Source organism: Cryptomeria japonica, chromosome 9 (genome assembly GCF_030272615.1).
Source record: "Cryptomeria japonica chromosome 9, Sugi_1.0, whole genome shotgun sequence".
NCBI classification, from domain to species: Eukaryota; Viridiplantae; Streptophyta; class Pinopsida; order Cupressales; family Cupressaceae; genus Cryptomeria; species Cryptomeria japonica.
The window spans coordinates 609159209-609184334 of record NC_081413.1 but is presented as its reverse complement, the minus strand read 5'-3'; the positions used below and the strand labels follow the sequence as shown (position 1 = coordinate 609184334).

At 36.7% G+C, this 25126-nt stretch overlaps 2 protein-coding genes across 4 annotated transcripts in view; one reads left to right on the top strand and one right to left on the bottom strand.

Moving 5' to 3' along the window:
- LOC131039282 (uncharacterized) overlaps positions 1-16124 on the bottom strand; it is a 240790-nt gene extending 224666 nt beyond the window's left edge. The window contains exons 1-2 of one of the 3 annotated variants that reach the window (XM_057972155.2): positions 16030-16124; positions 14417-14590 (exon numbers count right to left, since the gene is read on the bottom strand). In XM_057972155.2, coding sequence (XP_057828138.1) covers positions 14417-14478 — 62 coding nt within the window. In that variant the 5' untranslated portion in view covers positions 14479-14590; positions 16030-16124. Of the gene's footprint in view, positions 1-14416; positions 14591-15503 lie in introns of all 3 variants that reach the window. The other 2 variants (XM_057972094.2, XM_057972020.2) reach the window with 2 other exon arrangements.
- A 3418-nt stretch (positions 16125-19542) lies between these two features.
- Positions 19543-24750, top strand: LOC131042742 (uncharacterized). The gene is made up of 9 exons (XM_059211247.1): positions 19543-20049; positions 23120-23201; positions 23318-23380; positions 23479-23563; positions 23695-23766; positions 23874-23939; positions 24201-24269; positions 24362-24475; positions 24591-24750. Exons 4-9 carry the CDS (start codon positions 23504-23506, stop codon positions 24651-24653), a joined length of 444 nt encoding a protein of 147 aa, XP_059067230.1. The 5' UTR covers positions 19543-20049; positions 23120-23201; positions 23318-23380; positions 23479-23503; the 3' UTR covers positions 24654-24750.
- The last annotated feature ends 376 nt before the right edge of the window (positions 24751-25126 follow it).

The following is a 25126-nucleotide window of genomic DNA, read 5'->3' as shown; positions in this document are numbered from 1 at the left end:
ACTTCGGAACCTCGAGGTTTCGAAGTTCCGGGGAACTGAAAAAAGGGCTAAGGACGGAACTTCGAAACCTCAAGGTTTCAAAGTTCCGGGAAAGGAGGAGGGAAGCAAAGGAAGAGAACTTCGGAACCTCGGGGTTCCGGAGTTCCGAAGAAAGCAAGGGAAAGTAACTTCAGAACCTCGGGGTTCCGGAGTTCCGGGGAAGGGAAAAAGAAGAGAAAGGAACTTCGGAACCTCGAGGTTCTGGAGTTCCGGGGAATAGAAGAGGAGGGGGAAAGAAAGGGAGGAATTTTGGAACCTCGGGGTTGTGGAGTTCCAGGAAAAGAAAGGAGAGGCAGCAAAGGGAAGGAACTTCGGAACCTCAAGGTTCTGAAGTTCTGGGGAAGGGAAGAAAACGAAGAGGGAACTTCGGAACCTCGGGGTTCTGGAGAAGAAAAACAAGAGAAGGCAAAGAGAAGGAACTTTGGAACCTCGGAGCTCCGGAGTTTCGGGGAAGAAAGAAAAGGCTAAGGGAGGAACTTCCTCTGGGCAAGGCAACACCTCACACTTCATAATTCTTCTACTTTTCTCCTTGATCAACTGGGGCAGCAATGGTCCATAGATCGTATCTCTGATCGGTTCTTACTGATGGACCAAGGGTGTCATAAAATGACAACAGTATCTTAGAGCTACAAGTGATTATTTGTATCGCCTATAATGGTTGCAATGATTTGGTGTGCGATTATGTTGATTCATATTTTGCAGGTGATTAGGCCAAAATGAGATCTACTTCAGGTCGTGCCTTTACTCTTGCAAAAGGACGTATTTGTTGGATGTCAAAGATTCAAGAAACAATTGTTTTATCCACAACTGAGGTAGAGTATATGGCTGTCTCACATGCATGTAAAACGGTGTTGAACAGTCTTTTGGGTGAGTTTGGAAAAGTGCAGGACAAAGTTATTGCATTTTGTGATAGTCGGACTGTTATTCATTTGGCTAAAAATCTAGCTTATCATAGTAGGACCAAGCATATTGCAATTAAATACCATTTTTTAAGACATGCTATAGATGGAAGTGGAGTAACTCTTGAAAACGTTCATACACTAGAAAATTGTGTAGATATATTTACTAATCCAGTACTAATAGTGAAGCTAAGGGGAGTTTGGCTTCTCTTGGCTTGCAGAAAAGGTGATGAATGGGCATGAATGGGCATGGGTAGGTATCAAGTAAATTGTTGTCAAGGTGTAGATTGTTGAATAATGACAACAATTAAAGAATCAAACAAATCTTATCTTTTGGAAAAACTATTTTTCCTTACGAGATAATTCCTAATTTCTTTAAAGGAAAAAACTAGTTTTTCTTAAGTTTGATGGTGGTTGTTATCTTAAGATATTATAAATATCTTTGTTGCCTTGAAGGAAAAGTAATGGTAATAGAAGCAGCTATGAAGATCGTAATTATTTTCTCTAAGCAATAAAAATACCGATGCCTTGCCCCATGGATGTTTCTTTGGCATATTGTCAAGGTTTTACCACATAAATATGTGTCTTGTTTGATATTTTGTTATTTTGTTTTATTTTCTTCATTACTTATTCACAACTAATTTATGTTACAATATTTATTTTTTTGGGTTTATGATTCCGCTTCCACAATAGATATGACATGGTTTGCAATCTTTCATTAACAAGTTGAACTCATGACTAGAATGATAATGAACATTAAGGGGCACTCATCTAACAGCCACGCATTTGATTCATACACAATACAATAGATTTGGGTCTGCTAGAATCTTCCATGAGCATCTCCTATATTTCGGAACCATAATACTTCATTGACTCATTCATGCATTTGGAATGTATTTCTACAAACAAATCCAACAACATATGTTGGTATTGTATTTCTACAAACAAATCCAACAACATATGTTGGTATGTTGGGCATAAAGGTAAAACAAATTAACAAACAATATAACCAAACAACAAACTCTCTTAACAAATCTAGCACACTCTCTAATGGATCAAACTACCAAACAAATGACATACTAAGTTTGATATTCTATTTCTAACATCACTTTTAATATCAAATTACAACAAACCTAAACATTATTCCTATGATAGTAATATTATTTCAACATTCCTCCCCTTATTATGTCATGTTCTCATACTAGGGTAGGAATAATAATGACCACCCAATGAACTAGGGCAAATTCATTTATTCACCAATACAGACTCAGTAACCCATGGTTTTCCAAAAAATGTGGATAGTTACACCATACACAGAGAAATATATCAAACCCACAATAGTGAAGAACACATTGTCATCAACTTTTTCTACAATAAGTGGATAGGGATGTACTCAACTAACTATTCACATCCTCATGACTAGGGACAAACACAACTAGTCAACATCAAAATCTTTGGTTGGAATCTATGTCACACTAATGATATCTTGTGGATAGGAGCAAACACAACTAATTCACAAGCACATGTCCTAGATTTTGATGAGAAGAGATTCTCCTCAAGATACAAAACCATATTCTTTGTCATCACAAATAAGTCATAACCAATGCCTTGTCAATCTTCAACTTGCCCCCTTTGCTGGTAGTAGTAGCACATGACTCTACTTTTAGAGAATTGATTTTCTTTCAAGAGTAAGTATTGGTACCAAAGTGAAGGTTAAGCTTATTTTCACAAGCTGCAGTTTCCTTTGTAATCAAGCCATTTTTCTTAACTCAAATTTTCTTCGTCCATCAAGAAGGAAATTAAATTTGCCAAGCCAGGATTGATCTTGTTTAGTGTAATACAATAGCATCATTTTTGGAAAGCAAGTTATTTAATAAAATAGCAGTGTGTTTACTACTATATCTGATAAATTAAATATAGGAAACAATAATACAAATAACAATGCATACCAGATACAAGAGTAAGATATATCTTTATTCGCACATGAGATTATTACAGAGAAGAAGACCAGAGATGGTCGGCCAAGGATTACAATTGATCCAACTATATCCTCCTACCTTCCTTGGCAGCACACAACATATTTAAAGGACCCAATGGTTGCTGAGAGGAACACAACTATCCACCAACGGACACATAACCACCCGAGAGTGACAACCCACTTAATGCAAATAATTAATACATTGCTGGATAACCAATATTATCAAACATAACAATAGGCATTTTATGCCAACTACACAGTGGCATCATCATTTTCTACTTTGGCATTAATTCCAGTGAGTTGATTTAGTAGAGAACAAAAATTATTTATGCATTGAACAATAACACCCCCCTCCAGCATCTTCAGTCCGAATAGTATCTGCTTTAGACCCATTTTTTCCCTTGATGCCAGTGGACCAAAAAATGAATTAAGTGAATCCCAAACTTCTTTTGCCATCTCCAGGAAATCAATGTGGTGTAAGTATGAATTAGAGAATCCAAGTTCTATTATCACTATGGCTTTCCAATCTTTATTGGCCCATCTCACTATTGCATCAAGATCCGGTGGCTTTGGTGTGGTTTTGTTCACGATATCCCATACATCTTTTTCAATCAAGATCAATTGAAGTTTAACTTGCCAAGTATGGAAGTCTTGGCCTTCAAACTTCTCAATGAACAATAACACTTTTCCCAATATCACTAAATAGTAAAATACTCTTAAATTACCAAGAATGCACCCTAAGGACCTCTAGACATTTCAACAAATAAACAATTTGACATGAGAAAGTTTTATCTTATAATTCCAGACCCTTTTTTTTTTTGAAAAAACACCACACAACTCAAAAACATACCTATAACTATGCACTAAGTGAAGAGCACACGGGCAATACTGAGAGGGGGGGCGGTGAATCAGTATTGCAGATTTTTAAACTTTTCAAAAATCTGAAACCACATAAAACATGAAAAAGAAAACATTGAAACACATACACCAATTTTCTCATGGAAAACCCTTTCGGGTAGAAAACCACAGGATCAAATAGCTTTCATTACCATAAACGGGCACCAACCCAAATTACAAAAGACCAATCAATTTACAAAGAGTGCCAACTCTCTGAAGCACTCACTCCACCTGATTGAGGCACCAACCTCAAACTTTCACAAAACTTTAATTCAAGCTGATTAAAATAACTTAGAGTTGAAATAATGAACACTCTATTCCAACTTGAGAACAAAAATTTCTTCAATAATCAATATGAAACTGCTGGAAGTGTATCACTGTCTTGTCCATTATTTCTCAGATTATATTCAGAAAGAACACTTCATATACTGCATAATGGGCCTGCACATGTTTGTTTAGCACTCTAGGATATTTTCAGAACACACCCTTAGATTCTTCCTTTTCATATATCCTTTTCCTTTCAGCATACACACTTCAAAATATATATATTCACATACTCCACACAAGAACTGCTCCTTTTCATATTCCCGTTTTGGACCACTCACTTTCATACACCATAAACACAATTCCTGACACCAGCAATTTTATCAATGGCATACATGAAAAGCCAAGGAGAAACTATGGAATCACTAAATGTTTGCCAATGCTTTTAGAAAAATGGTCCCCAAAAAAAATTCAACATCTCACCTACTATGCAGTGCAACACAACAAAAATAAAGCTTCTTCATATTCCCTAACCACAAAAACACCACACAAAAGAAGTAACGCACACCACTCCACTTTCACCCCTGACGACACACAATTAAAATTTTATAAACAAAACCCATGTGTGCTTGAAGAAAGAAGATGTCTTTTGAGTAGCACAACTTGAAATCTACTGAAAGAGGTTTTATTACAACCTCATTATGCCAACTTTCCCTTTATTTGAAAAAAAAAATGCATAACTGAAGAAAAAGGGGATTGATAACTAATACAGATGCAAAAGCATATGGATTTCAAAGAATTATAACCCGTTAATGGGTCATTAAGGGTTAATCCTTCTAAATTAATAGTGAATCCTATTCTTTTCTTTCATCGGAACCGGGCTGGATCAAGATCAACTTTGATGGCACATCGCGGGGGAATCCGGGCCCATCTAGTGCAGGGTGAATTGCCAAAGATCTAGGTTACCGGGTTCACCTCTGGGCCCCCCTGGTACGGGTCCTGGTTCGACTGGGTCCGTGGTACGGGTCCGGTTCGAACTGGGTTCAACCAGAGTTCGAAAAACCCAAAGTGGGTTCGACCAGTCGAACTCGGGTGGACCCAGTCGAACCTGGGTGGTCGAGCGGCCTGTAAAGTCAAAAAAAAATGCAAATTTAATTTTTTTTTCAATTCCGCCTTGTAAAAAGTGAAAGTTATAACCTAAAATTGACTTCTAAAACATTTTATTGACTCATTTCACCTCATTTGTGTTGCAAACAAAAGTTTTATGAGAGCAGGTTGAAGAAAGGGTGAACAAAATTTGGCTTCCAAGATCAAAGAGGAGGAGTTGAAGACTGATTTTTAAAGCTTCAACAAGTGTTGCAGCATCATTTCCATACATTTTCAAGCTTCCATTGGCTGCAAAAGGTAGGTTTTTAAACATTTTTTTCCAACTATTTTTGTTTCACAAATTGTCAAACATGAAACTTGAATTTTTTTTCATTATTTAGTTTTTGTTTTTGAATATGTTTATATTATTTCTTGCCATAGGAACTAGAATGGCATCTACATCTTCCTCCATTGGCAATGAACAAATAATTGCAAAACAAAGAAATTATCCAAATTCTCCCTTATGGAAATATGTGGACATTATAAAACAACTTCCGGGAGGTGGGGGATTTCGTTGGAAATGCCATGGATGTGATATTGAACGAAATAGTTCATATTATCGGGTGGTAGGCCATTTGTGTGGAATAAAAGGAAGAGGCATCAAAAAATGCCCTAGAAAAAATGGTAACCCTATACCAGATGAGACAGTGATGAAATATATTAGGGAGCATGAGGCGGCAGAAGAGAGGGAAGCCCGTAGATTGAACCAAACCGCATCAAAGAAAACAAAGGGAATGCAAGGCCCTTCTAATCCCACTATTGTAGTAGAAGACCACCCCTTCTTTGCCACAAATGAACCTCAAAGTGAACCACCCTTGACACGTAAAAGAACAAAGGGGCCTTTAGAAACCGCATTCCAAAATGAGAGTAGAGACAATGCTGATGAAGATATAGTAAGGTGCATTTATGCAAATGGGTTGTCATTCAATGTTGTTCGCTCCCCATATTGGAAGCAAATGATAAAAAGTGTTAATGAGGCTCCTAGAGGGTATAAGGGCCCCGGTTATGAGAAGGTAAGTGGAACACTATTGGAGAAAGAGGTGAAGAGGGTTGAAGATGCATTGAAACCCATAAGGGATTCATGGGTTGAGACAGGTGTAACAATTGTTTCAGATGGGTGGAATGATGCTAAAAACCGTCCCTTGATCAATGTCATAGCGGTGTCCCCTAAAGGGGCAATGTTTTTGAGAGCTGTGGATTGTGAGGGCCAAATAAAGGATGGCCAATTTATTGCAAAAATTCTCATCTCTGCCATTGAGTCTGTGGGACCCCGCAATGTTGTCCAAGTCATAACGGACAATGCAAAAAAATTGTAGAGCTACTGGTTTGTTGGTTGAGCAACGCTATGATCACATCTTTTGGACACCTTGTGCGGTACATTCACTCAATCTTATGCTACAAAGGATTGGGCAAAAAATAAAATGGATTAGAGATGTGTATGCAGAAGCTGAGGACATCCAGATATTCATCACAAACCACCACATGTCTCAGGGGATTTTTAGAACTTATTCGAATTTGGAGCTATTGAAGGTAACTGAAATAGTAATTTAATTTTACATTTTCTGATTTTTTTTAATTTTCAATGTTCATAATATCATTGTGTAAGCTATATTGGGTATTCTTCTTTAAAGTTTGGCTTTATTTTTTAATCATTTGGCATTAATTTGTGTTATAGGTTGCTGAGACCCGTTTTGCATCAAACACAATCGTCTTAAGATGACTTGTGAAAGTTAGAGTGGCACTATGCAATATGGTGATCAGCACCAATTGGACTGTATGGAAGCAAAGTAGCACTGAGAGGGCAGAAAAAATTAGGGATAGAATATTGAATGAGAAATGGTGGGATCTTGTTACATATCTCCTAAGTATCACTGAGCCCATCATGAGCATGATTTGCTATACAAACATGGATAGGCCTTGCATAGGTGAGATTTATGATGGCATTGACTCAATGCTTGAAAAAATAAAGGTCACTATAAATAAAAAAGAGAATGATTCTCAGGAGAAATTCTTCAAAGAACTGGAAGTAATTATTGTAGAAAGGTGGAATAAGATGACCACTCCTTTGCACCTTCTTTCCTATGCCTTGACACCTAAGTACTATAGCAATCAGTTTCTTGATAAACCAAGAAGGATTCCACCATGGAGAGATCTAGAAGTATCTGATGGGTACAAAGCAGCATTTCTTAGACTATATCCCGATGATGATTTGCAAGATGTTGTTACAAATGAGTTCATAGAATTCGCAAATGGGAATGGTCTAAGTGTTGATGCACTTCATCATAGATCCAAGAAGGATGCTCATAGCTGGTGGTACTTAAATGGCACATACTTCCAACACCTACAACCCCTCGCTATAAAAGTTTTATCACAAGTAAGTTTAATTAATTAAAATTTTAAATTTACAAGTTTTAGTTTATTTATAGTTTACTTTGTCTTCATAGGTTGCTAGTAATTTTATTTTTATTAATGTATAACTTTAATTGTTTACTTTGTCTTCATAGGTTGCTAGTTCATCTGCTTCAAAAAGAAATTGGAGTACATACTCTTTCATCCACTCAATAAAGCGCAATAGGCTGCTATCAAAAAGAGCGGAGAATTTAGTATATGTGCATTCCAACCTACATCTTCTTTCACACAAACAACATGACTACACACAAGGGGAAACAAAGATGTGGGATATAGAGCCAGAGCATACTAATTTGGATGCTCCTACTTCTCAGCTTCTTGCATTGACACTTGATGACTCGAAAATTGAGCCAACTTATAGTGCAAGTGCAATTGGCATTGGCTCATCTAATGTCAATGTCAATGAGGAGGAGGAGGAGGAGGATGAATTAGATGATCCATTTGATGATTAAACTTTAAGTTTATATTGTTGAAAGTTGAAACAATGATACTTGAATATTTTGTCATTTTGATATTAAACTTGATGTATATGATGCTATTATGGTATGATCATGATGCTATGATTACAAGTTTATGTTTGTTTTGTTGTTTATATGATGCTATGTGACATGCAAATTTTAATTCATGCTTATAGGCTTCATAAATATCAAAATATATATATATATATATAAAATTTACATGTTTTTGTACTAACGAACCCAAACCCCTTTTCAAAATTTTGCCGTACCGGGTTCTTCGAGCCCGAACCCAAACCGGTAACTTAGCCAAAGATTGTAAAGCAGTGCTACTGGCTAGATGTGAACAACGTTTAAATCAAGGCACAAACAATGAAGCGGAGGTAAAAGCTGCTTCTTTGGCAGTTCAAGTAGGGAAAAGATTAGGGGTTGAGAGGCTCCACTTGGAAGGTGACTCTCAAATCATCACATAGGCTTTAATTCGAGGTGAAGCTCAAAATTGGAGAATAGACAAGGAGATCAAGTGGATTAGAAGCCTTCTCAATGACTTCCATAGTTTCAAAATTCCCCATACTTTAAGAGAAGAGAATATGGAAGCGGACGAATGTGCCAACCGAGCGTTTGAGCTACAAGTTGGCGAGGTCAAGTGGGACATACTCCCTCCCAATGGATAGATGATGTTAATGTCTCTTCAACCTGGCCAACTCAAATGGTAAGAATGCCATGGAAAGACGAGCATGCAATCACCATTAATGTAAAAGAACTGAAGATGGCCAAGTTGGATGTGAGCAGATATGGTATCGACTCAAATCTTCATTGATCTTAGTGTCAATTTTAAACTGAGTAGGCTAAACAAAAAGGTGGTGGCGAAGTTCACCTACTCACACATGTGGGAGAAGACAACATCTACAACATTTATTTCTGCCAGTCTCGAGGCAACAATGCATTCAATTGCCTTGATAGAATGTGGAGGTGGTTGGGCTAGCTTCTTTGGCAAGCCCAACTTAAAGAGATAACTGACAGAAGATGAATTGTTCACTCATTGCAAACATCGCTCTAGTGAACTGAAAGTGAAGAGTGCATCATGGAGCCGAACTTTTCTCTCAGAGCCACACGGCCGATGATGGCATTTTGGGGCTGATTTCAAATGAGAGGCTCAATACAAGTATTGGACGAATGTGGAGATTGCTTCCATGTTCGTTGCTTGGTGCTTTGAGATGGAGAGTAGAGAGTAGCCGAGTGGATAATTCGGGGTGTGTGAGAGAAGAATGGTGTGGTGGCTTAGATAGTTTTCTATGAATGACAAGGGATGGCGCAGGTTTCGTGTGTCCAAACAGCCCCTGGTTATTTGCAAGTGACTTCAAACCTCCACTGTGTCCCTATTTCATGTGGAGCGTAAATTGTAACAAGGAGGCCAAACGCGCTGCTACACAGATAGGGATGCATGGTGTCAAGGAATTTCTGAAGTCATGGGAGAAGCAGGAATTAAGGATGGAAATGTCGAAGTAGGGAGATGTTGAGGCCAAACCCTCCCAATCGGGAAGTTCCACACCAACCAAACGAAAAAGGGGACGTCCGAGGAAGGCAAAGAAAAGGTAGACCAGGCGTACACTATGGATTGGGTTTCCTCCCGAGGAAAATGACGACGACATCATAGAAGAGGAAGATGGAATGGAGCAGGTTGAGGGGTCTAGTGGAAAAGGCAAGGAGATTGTCTCTGTCTCATGAATATAGAGAACTTTTGGACCTTGTCATGTTTTGTTTTAAATATATATTTGGTTAAAGTTATGTAAATCTTTGTTCTATAATATGGCGAGGGTAGCAGTAACTCTAGGAATCGGCTGGTTTAGATAGAGAAGACATTGTTCATAATGCACATATACTGTCAACTTGGTTTTTTGAAAATTGGAAGATGTAATTTTTTGATTATGCAATATAAAACCATTTACCAATCAAATAAAAAGGGGGTATTGATAAAAATTCAACCTTCACAAAACTTGCTCAAGGAAAAAAAAATCCCGACCCCTTCCATCAAACACCATGCTGAGAAGGCGTAAAAATATTAGTGTACCATCCGCACATGTCAACTCGGCCCAAAAAAAAAAAAAAAAATCCGAATGCCCAAACGTGGTTGACCAAAAAAAAATGTAAGTCTTTCCAATACAAAATTCCAATATGAAAATAGCCTCCACGACTCTGTCTGAAATAAATCATTTTGAGTGGATTTCGATATGCATCTGACAGGAAATGACACATCACCATACTACTATCTCCCAAAAAGAAATTCTGAAGCCACCGAACCTAAAATAGCGTTATGTATTGGAGTATCACAGTGATGCTAAATAAAGATTCAAATGCCAACCGTAGCTTACAATCAAATGAAAAAGAAAAGTAAGCCTCCTCAAAGTAACTTTTAAAAACTTTAGACATATTTCAATTGAACTTGTTTGACTATTCAAAGAATGACATGGCACGTGGGCTGATGCAACAGCTGACAATAATGACAAGCAAGCACACATTGAAAGATCCCTGATGGACCCCCTTGCTGATCTGCTGTAGTTTTTAAATTAATAAACTATATCTTCCCGTGATGCCTTTGATTTGTTTTAGAGAATAGACTGAAGTTGCAGAAGGTTTGTTTCTTTTTGTGTATTTTGATAGTTTTCAAACAAGTAATGAATAATGAACAATAAACATGAAAAGAGACTAAAAATAAATAAGAACATACAGCCAAATTCAGAATTGCTACAAGCTGTACCAGACAGATTTCTGATTTGTAAAACCAAATAATAATTCCAATGCAGATCCAAGGAACTTACATCCAGCAATGATGCCAAACTGAAAGGTGAATAGTGATCATGAATCAAGAATATCTCTAAGGCTGAATACATGCATTCATTACATTCCACGTGGGATGTACCTGCTGCAAATGGCAGCCCTAAGGCTGCAAGGATCACGCCCAAGCTGAAGAATCAATCTGCCATGCTGAAACCCTTACTCTGCAACCTGAATCCACAATGAAGAATGGCGTACTCAATCTCTATCAACAATGCACTCTGCCTGAAGAATCCAATGCCAATAACTGTTGAGGGCTATGTCCCAGCCAGTCCAAATCTTGGGGTTTGCGTCCCAGATGAAGAATTGCCCACTCAGAGCTAATTCGCAAAAATAAGTTTGATTGTGTAAAAAGATAATGAACAATTTGGTCTTCATCTCCTTATATCTCCTTTCCTTTCCAAGCCAAACCCTAAAAGGGAGTAAAGTTGGCACATTATGAAAAGAGTGTTATTTTCTAATTATGGCGTCAACTATAGGAAAATAACACTAAATTGCAAATAAATAGCTTCAGGCATCCAAAAAGACTCTGGAAGGTGAGAATCATGTAGCAAAGTTCAAGACCTTTCCAACGAACGATAACACATAGGCATATCAACCCAGATAAAGCCAGAAACCCCTTATTACTCCGAAATGACTAAATACATAGCCTTATTTTAATTTATTTAATCGCTAACTTAGGAAATATTTAAATATATTAAAATATCTCCATATATCCAATAATAGCCCAAAATGACCAAACAATCATGAATATAACTTTGTCACCTATTTGTGACCGATGTCGGAAAAGCTGAGCTAACTGGCAGTCCCATCCCTAAAATCTAGGGATGCTCCTAGAAACTAGGAAACACACCCAAACTCCCTGAAACTGAAACCATGACATGGTCCCGTGGAACCTCCAATATGGGAACTGCCACAACCTCCTAAAAAATAGGGAATCTCCCTAAAAACAAGGAACTGCTCCAAACTGGCTCCAAACTGCCTATAAAGCCAAAATCCAATCACTATATGCACTGAATGAGTCCCAATCAACCTCTGCTAGCCTACGAGACTCCAATGATAGGCCAACTCCTCCATCTCTGATGTCCACTCTATAAAGGGGACATGACACACACCCTGCTGATGCAGACACACACATAGCTCAAGCTGACAGCCAAGCAAGCACCCAAGAAAGCAAGCAGCTCAATAAAACTTCAAAATAAACCTTGATATCAATGACAAAAATTCCAACACTAACGTGATAAAAACTTTGAAGTTCTCTTGCATAAAAATACAATGCTAACATTTGAACCTTTAACATTTGGAGTAAGAGCTAAACGCCTTGGCTGTTTGGTCAAAGGCTCAACCTTGTGAAGAGAAACTTACTGTAAGGTAAAAAGTGACCATAAAATGCATTTTTCTGAGAAAGACGCCACAGATCCAATAGATCTGAAGATGAGTGTATGTAAACTAAACACCCCTGAAACCTCAAAAAGGCCATCTGCTCAAAAAGATGCCATGCATGATGCATCTAGATTCAGGCAATGAGCATCAATCATAATCTGAAATCAAAGCAGACCAAAATTATTAAATTCTTGTGAAAGTTATTAGTACAATGGGCTACTTTTGCCATTGGAGGAGCTTCAAACCCTCAATCCTAAACTCTTTCATGGTTGTGACAGTCGAAACAGATTTGTCAGAGATTTATTTGGCCCAAATGGGTATTGAGATCAGATATCATATTTTAAAAATAATTGACCAGTGCTCTGGCAATATCTGTTTAAAATTCTGGCTACAAACTTTCTCTCCAAGCTGCAACTCGTTCTTTCGAATGGCATGCAATCACCAAAATGGGATCAAAAACACCAACACAAGATACAAAACAAAACATGCTGATCACAGAAATCTTGAAAATGAAGCCACAAACAAAGAGCCCATGGCTCTGATACCATGTTGGAAATTGTAATAGTTTGGTGATTGATGCATGCTTGGAATGTACTTATACAAAGAAATCCAACATGTGTTTATATTCATACAGGTGAAACAAATTAACAAGCAATATAACTAAGCAGCAAACTGTCTACCAGATCTAGCATATTCTATAATGGATCAAGCTGCCAAACAAATGGCATACGAAGTTTGATATTCTACTTCTAACACAATAGCTAGGTAGTTACAGCCTTAATTGCTTATATTTTGGAGCACATTTTATGTATCTTTATTTTTTCATTGAGAAATAATATGTAATTCTGTTACACACATGCATGTTTTTCATCTACATGTTTGTTAAAAAAAAAACAGCTTACCAAAAGTGTTAGGATTAAGGTGCCATCCACCTTGTAAATCTTATATATTTAATTATTAGATGTCATTATTTGTTTATGCACTCATAAGGGTTCTGGGGCCCACTGATAGTGGAAAATTATTTAACTATCATATTTATAAGATGATAAGGTCAATCATGGTTAGCTGACTTTTTGGGAGCCATAACAAACTAAGAGAATCTTTGCATAGTTATTATTAGTCTATGACAACTTGTAAGAGTGTCACCTAATTTATAGGGATTGTATGATAAACTAGGTGTCTAAACTAGTGGGATTGTTTTAGTCAATTATGATTTTTTAAGAGGTGTAAGAGTCATGTAAGAAACTATGTTTAGCATGCAAGCGTCATATGGATTTTTACCATAGTATTTTGGAGCCTTGTTTTGACTCATACTAATATTTTATGGTGGTATTTTGGGCCTCCATGAGTTGGGGGCTTGAAATGGAAACATTATGAGAAGTTGCATAGATACACAAATGCTGTCAAATTAAGGAAGTGAATCCCTTGTAATGTTTTATCAAGATAATGCATACTTGACCTCTTTTCTTGAGAAGTTTTTACCCAAAAGTGTTTTTCTGCACCTTGTGTTGTGTGAATCTCCTATGTTGCTGATTTAAATCTCCATCGGTATCGTACAAGTTATAAATTTCAGATTTGCATCATATTTTCAGATTTCCGTATTGCAGTAGTTTATCTTCATTTTCTAACACTTAGAAACACAATTGCTATATTTTAGCTCGAGTACCAGATAGAGAACCTATCCATATAGAAGCCATAAGGCTTGATAACATGTCCACTGATATCCACAAGTGAAAGCCATAAATACCCAGAAATTTAGAAAGACAAATGGTTTAAGTTCCTACATGCGCTGAAGATACATAATAGGTAGTTTATCTTGTAATATAACAATTTCTTGCAGTTTTGTGCTTGGTTCTGCCAGTGTGAGTGTTTTAGGTATAGATGGATGTGGAGAGATGATTATGGTTTGCTAGAGCTTCAACTGGTTCTTCTGCTGCTAAAACAAAGTTCCGTGTGGTCATTTCATTCTGAGATCTTAAGAGCAATCTAAGGTGTTATGCTGTGTCTAATGGAAATATACAACATTTTCATTTTGGTATTGAATCCCCTGTACATGTAAATCATGTTTGCATGCAAAATAACAACTTTCAAACCATCAATAAAAACCTCACCTTAGGGCCCTATGAAATGACAGATATCTTTCTGTGAAGATCACCCATGTACAAATTGCCATTAACGTTATTCAATTTTCAATACAATATTATACCACAAGGTAATTGGCAGAAGGCGGGCAGTGCACACCTTCTTCATATGGACCAGTACAAATGTGTATGGATTATATGTCCCTGCAACAAATAAACCTTGGTCCTGTTATGGAGGGCCGACTACACAACAAGCACCACAAATGTTTTCATTCGGTATAAGACAGAAAGCATAAAAATTTAATTTGGTGGCTGACAATAAAGAACACATAATCACTATCCAAATCAACAACTAATCCCTATGGCCTATATAGCAAGATGGCAGATTGTCTATTCCCAAGAATCCATAAGACTATCAAATGCATTAACCAAATAAACTGGGGTATATTGAGAGCAAATAATAATGAAATAAATAAGGTTCTCATCCTATGCCAAAACTAAGAAAAATATAACTCTATAATCACCCCAAATGTATCATTAGGTAGATATAGAAAAGAACCGTATTTCATTATATTTCTAATCAATAAGACTATCAATTACGTCAATGATGTAAAATGAGGAACGTACGGGGAAGGATAGGATAAGTCGTCACTTTAATACTGTGTGTCTGTTTGATGAAGATTTTCTAGGTGATGTATATACAGTTAACTAGTACTAAACCAGAGTTAAAGTTCTCTTTCCTGTATATTTGTAAAAACGTATTCTCCTATAATTCATTACTTCATTATAACTCTGGTCTATAACTACTTCACTCTAGCTCTGATCTATAACCATTTCACTGTAACTATAGTGAAGAAGAGTACTTTATTATAATTAGTCTTGGCCATTGAATAGAAAACAGTGCTTAATTATAACTATGGTCTGTAACTACTTCACTGTATTACCATCACCTCAAAAAACAACATCAAATATAGAGACAGGCAGATTAATTTATTTTCAATGAGTTTAATAATTAAAGAAGTGCCCTTTTATACCCTTTCTCTAATTCTGTACACGGACTTGTTTAATTGTATTGTATGTATATGGGAAGATAATAATACGAACATGTGAATCTGACCTTTCAATCTGATTATAGAGCTCAATTGACCGTGGCTCCTTATCTTCTTTTGCAGACTCAGTGCTAGCCAAAACAAGTGAGTCCTTATTATACTTTCTTTTCTTGTATATATGTTGATTTTGACCAATATCCAAATTTCCTATAAAACTTCTTGTAGCTGATAATTTCACTGACCCAATTGCGATTCGGCCAGAAGTAGTTAATGGATTTCTGCATCTAAAGTTAGAAATGGGAAGCAAATTGGCAGAGGCGATTATGGTATTGATGCAGGCCATCGGATGGAAAATTTTCAGGTCCGAATAATCCAGATATTACGGTTTCTGTTATCCCATCTAATTGTTAATTGAATCTCTAGTGACGATGTTGAATTGGGTGCGAGTCACTGGGAAAGAATCTCCCGTTTATTTTCCCAAACCCCTAATCAGCCCCCGTTCCTGATAGAAAATTCAATAGTTTATTCCTTGGTCGACCGCTTATGGGATTCGAGCAGCGGGCTACGAGACAAAAAAAAAAAAAAATCGATTACCTTGGGTAACGCGCAAAATTTAGAGCATAGTAGCTATGGCAAATGAATGGTTAAGGGCCAAAATTCAACGAATAGCTTTAGCCAGCTCGGGTTTTTTTCCCAGTTTTGTATTTTTCTAAAGATTAATATGTAAGCTTTATCAAACCAGTACCAACAAAATTTATTGATATTGATGTTTATAAATATAAAAACATCAATGTGAATCGGTTTTGTATTTTTGTATAAAATTAATATATAAGTTTTATCAAATCAATACCAAAATAAAATATTGATATGATGCATGACAATATAAAAATATTTGTTGGCTAGATGAGGTATGGTATACAAATTTAAGAGGAGACTATAATAATTTGAGATCAACGTATTTTCAATGTATCACAATTTTTTATGTCAATAAAGGTTATAGTGGGTTAATGCTAGCATATAATTGAAGTTAAGTTGGTTTCTTGGAACAGGTCAAATAATTTGTTAGTAATAATATATTTTGTAGATTGATTGGTTGATTTTGAGTATAAATAATAAAAAATGTATTGGAAAAGAGAAACCAATTACAACAGATAGAGCTACATAAGAGCGATAGAACATCAACTATAGGTAGCAAAAATTAGAAGGAAAACGGTCACCAATAGCAACAACCCCTTATTGAAACAACTAGCCAAAAATATCAGCAATCTATAGCAACAACGAAAGAAACAACTTACTGGATAGAGCTTTCACTTGAAGTAGCACAAAGAACATTACCCCTTGAATACACCCCAAAACATCGTGTTAATCTAGAGAATTTCTATTGGTTGAACACACCTTCATCATTCTTTGATCTATAATTTTCCGAATCAACAACCTCAACATAATCAATTTGCATATCCTCGTGATGAGGAATGTCTTTCTCCATAAACACATATCACCAAGCCCAACAATGTGAACTTTCTTCGGAATTGGATTGTTGCAATTATCTTGGAACTTCTTTGAATTCAACTTGAATTTAGTGTAATATTTCAATACAATCTTGAGTTTAATTAAGGAAAATTTTGTAGAATGTTAATATGAAGGCTCAAGCTTGAACAAACCATCTAGATTTCAACCTGAAGGGAAAAAGAATAAGAAAAAAAAGCTAGGCATCTAAATTTCCAAATGAAGTTAATAATAACTTGTCTTAGAGTCTAGGTGATGACATTATGGTGAGAAGAAAGCCCAAGAAGTGTATTTTTCCAAGACCGCACATGAGGGAAGAGAATCGGGAGGTTGACAAAGAGGGAGTGCCATAGTTGGTGTGCATGGGCATAAAGTCATAAAGCATGTTTTATAAACTCTCTTTTGGAGCAAAAGGGACAAACTAGGGATGGGAAGATGAAGCAAAGACACTCATTGATTAGCATCTTGATGTGGAGAAATTTCCAAGTTGTTAATTGAGATTAAGCATCATCTTTTGATCTCTAAATTGGAAAGCTTAACTTGTTCCATTTTGCATGATTGAGGTTGCACTTCCATTTTGCATGATTGAGGTGACACTTCCATTTTGAGTCAATTCAAGGTGTCAGGGAAACAGTCAAAAGGAGTTGTTTATAAATGATTTTAAGAGGAAAAGATTAAAGACCTCATATGTTGGGTCATTTCCAATCCTTTAAGAAGTTGGCATGGCAAGGGGTGGACAACAAACAAAAAATCTTTAGAGTCACCAACTATTGGATTTTCTAAAGAGGATGCTTTTTAGAAGGTAACAACTTGAATTGGGATTTTAGTTGCTACTAAGACATCTAGTTAATATTAGTGGGATCCCACAAGTCATTAAAAAACATGAATTCCTTTTTTAAACAAATGATTTCCCTTGAGGTTTTTAAAGTTATCGAGAGGTTTTCCATTTTGTTGGACCAAGTTGTTCCACTAGATGGAAGAGGTAGCGAAACTCAGGCCATGACTAAAGGTTTGATTAAACCAATATAGTCTACCAAAAGCTATCTGACGGGTAGACCAAATAGAATTAAAATGGGCAAACCCATGGATTTTAAAAAGGGATCAAGAAGAAGGTTATCTTTCCAATTAATTGCAGTCTAAGAGTGTTCAACAAAAACATGTTGGATGTGGTTTCAAACTAAACAAGTTTCCAAGGGGTCTCTCCATCCAATGCCCTTACAATTCACTTTGTAGTAAGACATATACTTTGTCTATATGGGTCAATAATTCCCAAGCCACCTTTGTTTTTTGGCTAGATGCAATGGTTCCACAAGGTTTTATTACCCATCTGTCCAAAAGAAAAATCCTAATCAGTTGGGTCAAGTGATTGTAGAATCGCTTGGAGGGGAGCCAACAAGAATAGATGTATACATGGATGGAAAGGAGGATTTTGTTTGTCGCTTATATTCGTCTATCCATGGATAAAAACATTTTTCCAATTCATGAACTTATTGATTTTACTCATGAACCATGTCCACATGTCCTTAAGGGAGACTCCAATGCTAAAGGGAATCCCAAGGTATTTAGTGATAGAGTCATGCTTGATTTCATGCCAATCATTAAGGATTGAAGGAGGCTAAGTGTTAAGATGGATCCATGGGGGATTCACTTAGTGAACCTAGGTTATATCATGTGCATTCATGCAATACTAAAGAATCCCCCTGTTTTCAAAAAATATTGCCCTAAACTCCTTTCTTGTCACCCCCTCCCAATACATAGCTCAAATTAAAATCCCTCCTATTTTTACTAGATATTGTATGTATCAATTTTTTCTTTAACATTTTTCATACGCCTTTATATTTTATATTATGTTATGATGAAGAGTTGGTTGGATTTTAAGAAAAACTCTAGATTTGACTGAAGGTGCTTGTTGGGACTATCAAAATTTGCTGAGAATTTTTTCTTGTTTTCCTTTGCTTGAGTTAAGGTTTAAATTTTTTTTCCTAAGTGTCAAAAGTTTCCCTTGTGTGAGGTTCCCATTCCCCTCTTGTTATAATCTCTCATTAACTTGTTGGGTTGGTTACCTGGATTACAGGTCATGATTTTGAGTCTATATCGTCATTTGTTTACCGGGGCCTTTGTGTTAGGATTTATGAAGTTCACCAGTTAAAATATTTATGTGGGTTTAATGTTCAAAGTTGTTATAATTTTTCCTGTCCTAAGAGAAATGGCCCTCATGACCCTTTGTTGAGTCATAACAATATTCATGTGCACTAATTTTCACTGAAGTCTCCTCGTGACCCTGTGTTACTTGACTCTAGTCTGATTCTTGGGTGCGAGCTAGCGGGGTCATACCCTACTATCCCATGAGGTGTGTGCTGTCAACGAAATGAAGGTTGTGGGCTGGCGGGATAAGGCAAAGATCAAAGTAAGGTATCCCCGCAGCCCCACAGGACAAAGATAGTCGTTTAATCATGACTGGTAAGTTGGCGGGATCAAAGGTAAGTAACAATTATTGGTTAAGGATTGGCGATCCTCACCATCCCACATGGAAAAAATGGTATAATTTTGTGAGTTGCGGGCTAGCGAGCAATTATATCGGGATAGAAGTGTCTACCCCACTACCCTGCATGGGTTGACCACAAGTGAAAGGGAGACCGCAGGCTAGCAGGAAGGTGGAGTTAGAGAGTATAATGCTCCTATGGCCCCAAAGGCTTTGACTACAATCAAGAAATAGATGGCGGACTGACGAGGACAAAAAAGATAAAGGGAAATTTTCCCTGTTGTCCCACTAGAAAAAATACAAGGCACAGCTATTGTGTAAGCCCGCAAGGCACATGCGATGAATGAGAAAATGCCATGCTATCTAGTCAACCACAGCCAATATAAATAGTGATCGTTCCATCAAGGATCAATGGTGGAGTTTTAAAAATCGATGTATCTACGACTTTTCAACACTCACATGAATTAAATTAATGGTGATTGAAGGATGCATGAATACATGCCATAAATTCTGGTTTTGAAAAGCATTTTCCCATCTTGCTTTCGAAAATTTCAGTGTAAGGAGTTGTCAAGCGAGGAAGAGTGTTCTGCATCAGTGAAGTAGGGTTTCAAAGCGCTGGAAAACCAGTAAGTTGACTCTGTCGCCTACTTTGTCTTCAGCTAAATTTTTCAGTCTCTGGGAATTAAGTAAAACTTGAATTATTAAAACCCTGGCATAGTTTATTAGAATGGCTCCAAAAAAGCAGTCTGTTGTTGAGAAGACACTACTCAAGGTGAAAGTTTGAAACCAAGAAGGAAGAAGCTTATGTCTTCTAAACAACTTGTAGTTTCACGCCCACTGTTATAGAAAGCCCTCCTCGATCTGCTGAAAATTCTACTCAATCCACCCAAACCCTGGAAACTAAGAAGAAGGCTAGGGGAGATTTTAGAGGGCTACACCAGGACATGTGTGACATTCTACAAGGGTCTGTACGGAGGAGAGTAAAAGAAAAGTCTTCACAGACTGATGTTTAGGGTGGAGGGATGCCATTATAGACAGTAGAGGATAGGATATTTTCTGGTACTTTTATGGGAACAAAATAAGGATGTGCTGGTGTCAAATCCCTGGATATTGGGTGTGGGAAAATTGGTGTTCCCTGATGTATTCATTGAACTATATTTGGTTAGATTCCTAGCTAAGGTATCATGTAGAAACATGTACAATTAGGACAACAAAAGGATCAGTCATAGCAAACTTGAGTAGAGAAGCCATTATTGCTTGTTTTGGTTTGAATAGGGAAGCTTTAAAACAAATTGACTTGAACCAGTTGGAAGAAGAGTACAAAGAGAGAAAAAGGATCATGAGAAATGATGAGATGCCAAGATAAAGGAAGAAAATGAAGAAAATGTTCAAAGCAAGAAGGTATGATGTTTCATCTTTGTATCAAGAACCATTTGAGTTGGTGAACTTTGAGCACTATTTTGTGAAAACATACCATGCTTTGTGCCAAATATTAGGAAAAGATTCACACAAAGAAAGAATGCCTATAAACTTAATGATGATGGCAATGAAGATACAACACCCAAATGTTAATGAAGAAAATGACTTTTCTACATACATTCATAGCCAGTTACATGAGGGGATGTTGGATGTTTTAATGAAATTTTTATGCATAATTAAGCTAGATTAACCAAGTTAACCACCAAAACTTGAATCTAACTAGCTAAATCCATAAATAATAATGAAATTTAATCAAATCAACAAAACAATAAAATGAAGCATCAACACCCCCTTCGTTGATCCAATAGGCTTCCATTGCTCTTCTTCATCATTGTGATTGTGTGGCTCTCAATGTTGCACTGGAATACTTACATAAGTTAGACACAATAATTTTGAAGATAGTGGTTAAGGAAAATTGAGGAGAAATGGGTTGAATTCATAGATTCTGGAGGATGAGAATGGACATTTGAGATACATTCTGGAACAGAATTGATCAACAATGAAGATTGCTTGAAACAAAATTGATTGAGAATTCAACTCATTTGATTGATGAGTCAAATGGATTGATTGATCAGATGACTGAATAGATTGATCAGTGAAATAAATTTATTGGTTTGTTAACTAAAATGATTGATCTATTCCAAAAAGGTGATTAATGAGTTAACTAGGGAGATGACTGAATAAATTGCTCAGTTGATTGAATTCATTGCCTAGTCAGACTGAAAGTTAGTGGGAGTTATAGGGCGTGTGCACAAAGATGGTGGTCAGAAAAGTGGACACCACCCAAAAAAAACTTGGAAAAACAGACAGCGCGTATGCAGTTTTAAAATTTTAAATTCTCGCGTACGCGCTTAGGTTTGTTCTTCTTGAGCCTAGAAAAGGTAGCGCGTACGCACTGAGCTTAGGAAACTGAGTGCGTACGCGCTACGCCTAGGAAAATTAGCACGTACGCGCTGCTTATAGGAAAATGAGCGTGTACGCGCTAATAATCCTAGTAAAACCGCGTACACGGTGCCTGATAAAAAAAGTTTTTAAAAAAAACTAGGTCCTCATTTACCCGAAAAGCGTGTTTTTTACTTTCTTTTTTTCCCATTTTCTAACCTAAACCGCGAACGGGGTGCGAAATTTGTCCTCGGGCTATGGATCAAGGTTAGTTTTTGTTTTTTTTGTCTTTCTTTCTGGTTTATGCAATTTGTTTTACATTTTGAATTTAATTTCATTAATTTTGATTAGGTTTTTTCATTTTTTGTTTCAAAAACCAGATTCTTCTAATCCAGAACAAGAACAACCAAATGCACCTCCTGAAAACCCATAAGAACAACCAAATGCACCTCCTGAAAACACACAAGAACAACCCGCAATTCCTCCTTTTGACTGCACAGCCGAAACGCAGGAAGAATTAATTAATCAATTAGGGCAAAATACATCCAAAATCAATAGACTGATTGTAAAATTGAAAACTTCTGAACTTGACCATCATCAATCCCTCGCCACTAGCCTAGAAACATTAGCTAGTGGTGTCATAGTTGTTTCCACAGAAATTACCAAATGGGGAAGCTTAAGGGATAGGTGTCGTCAATTCTATGCCAATGGGCTATCATACGATGGAGTTAAAAACAAAAATATTTCTAAACAACAAATATGTGTCATTTTTGTTGACCCCAAAACTGGTCAGTCATTACTTCCTAATGCAAAGAGGTTTCCCATACATTGGTGTACCAATGTGCAAATGAAGAATCTTTTTCAGCAGAGGTGGTGGATGGTCTTTGACGATCCACCTTGTAATAATTATGAGGTGCCATTATATTTTTTGAGAAAAATATATTGTGACTTTGTGCTCAATGTGCGCCCAAATTATTTTGACATGAGAGAGTTTCATGGTAGAGGTGGTGGCTTTGCCCAAGATAGACCTGGAGCCCGTAGGCGATTAGCCGCGGAGAGTCGTCGCCCCCTAGCACCCAAACCCAAGGTGCATCAAGCTGTCCCATTAGAGCTGAAAGAGTCGATGGAGCTACAGACTCTTCAGGCGGCCACAGTATTGACTGGTGCCATCATCCAGCATGGGACATCATTAGCACACACTATTGTATTGGATGATGAGTCGTTGGAGGGCGACAGAGAGCCCATCGAGCATGTGTGTGTGAGTTGCTCGGGGATAGATGATGCAGTCAGTGCAGATGGATACTCATATCATCTATGCACGATTTGTGGTTGTAGATGTCAGGCTCACACGGTTGAGGATGTCGCGCTGACAGATGAGTTGATGGACATGGTGTTTGCCCATGAGCCACAGACACAGGTGTGTTGATTTGAATTCATAACATTTTATTTATCAATCACTTTAATTTTGTAATTACATAAATGAATTTTCATTTATACATCGATTTAAATTCAGACAAATAATATGCATTTCAGGATGCAGCAGCGGTATCCCATACACCTCCCCCAGTTACCACAGCTGCAACTTCGATGCCTGAGGTATAAATTTTGTAACATGTTAAAATAGAATAGTACACTTTGAATTCAAAAAGATACAAGGTATACTAACTATCTTTAATGCTTGGTCCAATTTCTAGTTTGTAGGTGTTGACAGGGGACGAAATGTCCCAGATTGATGACATCACGCTGTCGGCGATCAATTTTGGCCTACAAGGCTATACGGTATCATATTTTGTACAACTCTTTTTATGTATTGTTTTGATGGAATATGCAAGTCATTTCATTTTAGATTTTTAAAATTATGTTTAATTTATTATCTGTACTAATATCACATATTAATTTTCTGTTTTTAGGGCACCCCCTCCGCGTCTAGGGCTCGTCCAAAGAAAAAGAATATCTCGAAGACGCCAAAACGTGTGAAGAAGGTAATTGAACACATTTTTAGTTGTACAATTGTTTGAAAATGTGAAAATCAAGTATTAGTTGGGGTTTGTAGATTGATTAGTGTTTTTTGTCTATTTTACATGTACAGCGGCCATTAAGCTTTGTGGATATGTTGAATGCACCCGATTCGCCTGCGAATCAAGAGAGTGCGAAGGTATGTATCTCCACTTTATTTTCTTGATTTCATGATTATATGCACGCGTACATGTGAACTTGTGATATATTATAATCTTATATTTTTTTCATACTGCAAATATCCATACCTATTTTGTCAATGGCGAACCCTCCTCCTTGCACTGGAGAAGCATATCAGGATCCAGTACACTTTTGTTTGATATGTAAAATTAATTGTTTTCAACCTTCAATACTTATCATTATATTAATTGTATTTAATCTTTGTACATTTTTTGTATAGGTAATAGCAACCGTTTCTACATCGATGGTGAGCCATCCTCAGTCCATTGGAGAAGCATCTGAGGCACAAGTACGTCATTGTTCTCTATATTATAGCTTTTAAGTGTTTTTGATATATTTATGTTAGTACATTGTATTAATTGTACATTTAATATACAATAGACTTGTTCGCGGTACGGCCATAACGTGGATCCATTTAAGTATGTCTTCAAGAAAACTCCTAAGAGTGACAAGGAGAGGAGAGCGAAGACATTAGCTCTTGGATCAGCCGATGAGGTAATCTGCATTTCAATTGCAAAGGAATTAAAGTTAAATGCATAGTTATGATGTCAATTGTGAACTATTTTCTACAAAAGAATTCTAACTTGACTTTTGAATTGTGGTTTTGCAGCCATCTACAGAGCCACGTACTACGCCGAAGAGGCTTGATTTTGATGATCCACCAGAAGTTTAGGATCATATAGTGTTAGTTTTGGTCATAGAATGACCAATACATGTAGATATATTCTACATTTTTATTGTATATCGATTTGGACATGGCATATGCCACATTTTTGTAATACTTGTATTGACTTGGCAGACATGCCTTTTTATATATATATAAATATCGATATTCGATCCAATAAATGTGTAATGAGTTCATTATTTTGTATTCGTTGTATTTTGTGGTTGTCCTTTTAAAAATTTAAATGAATATTTGTATATGTAATCAACAATATGAATATAAACAACAAAAATATATGATATAAAGCATTGCAATCGTGGAATATGATTTGATAAAATTTCTAAAATGTTGAATTAACCGTACAAAACTCCTTGTATTCAGTTCATTATTGTGTATTCATTGTATTTGGTGGCTGCCCTTTTATAAATTTAAATGAATATTTGCATATGTAATTAACAATATGAATATAAACAACAAAAATC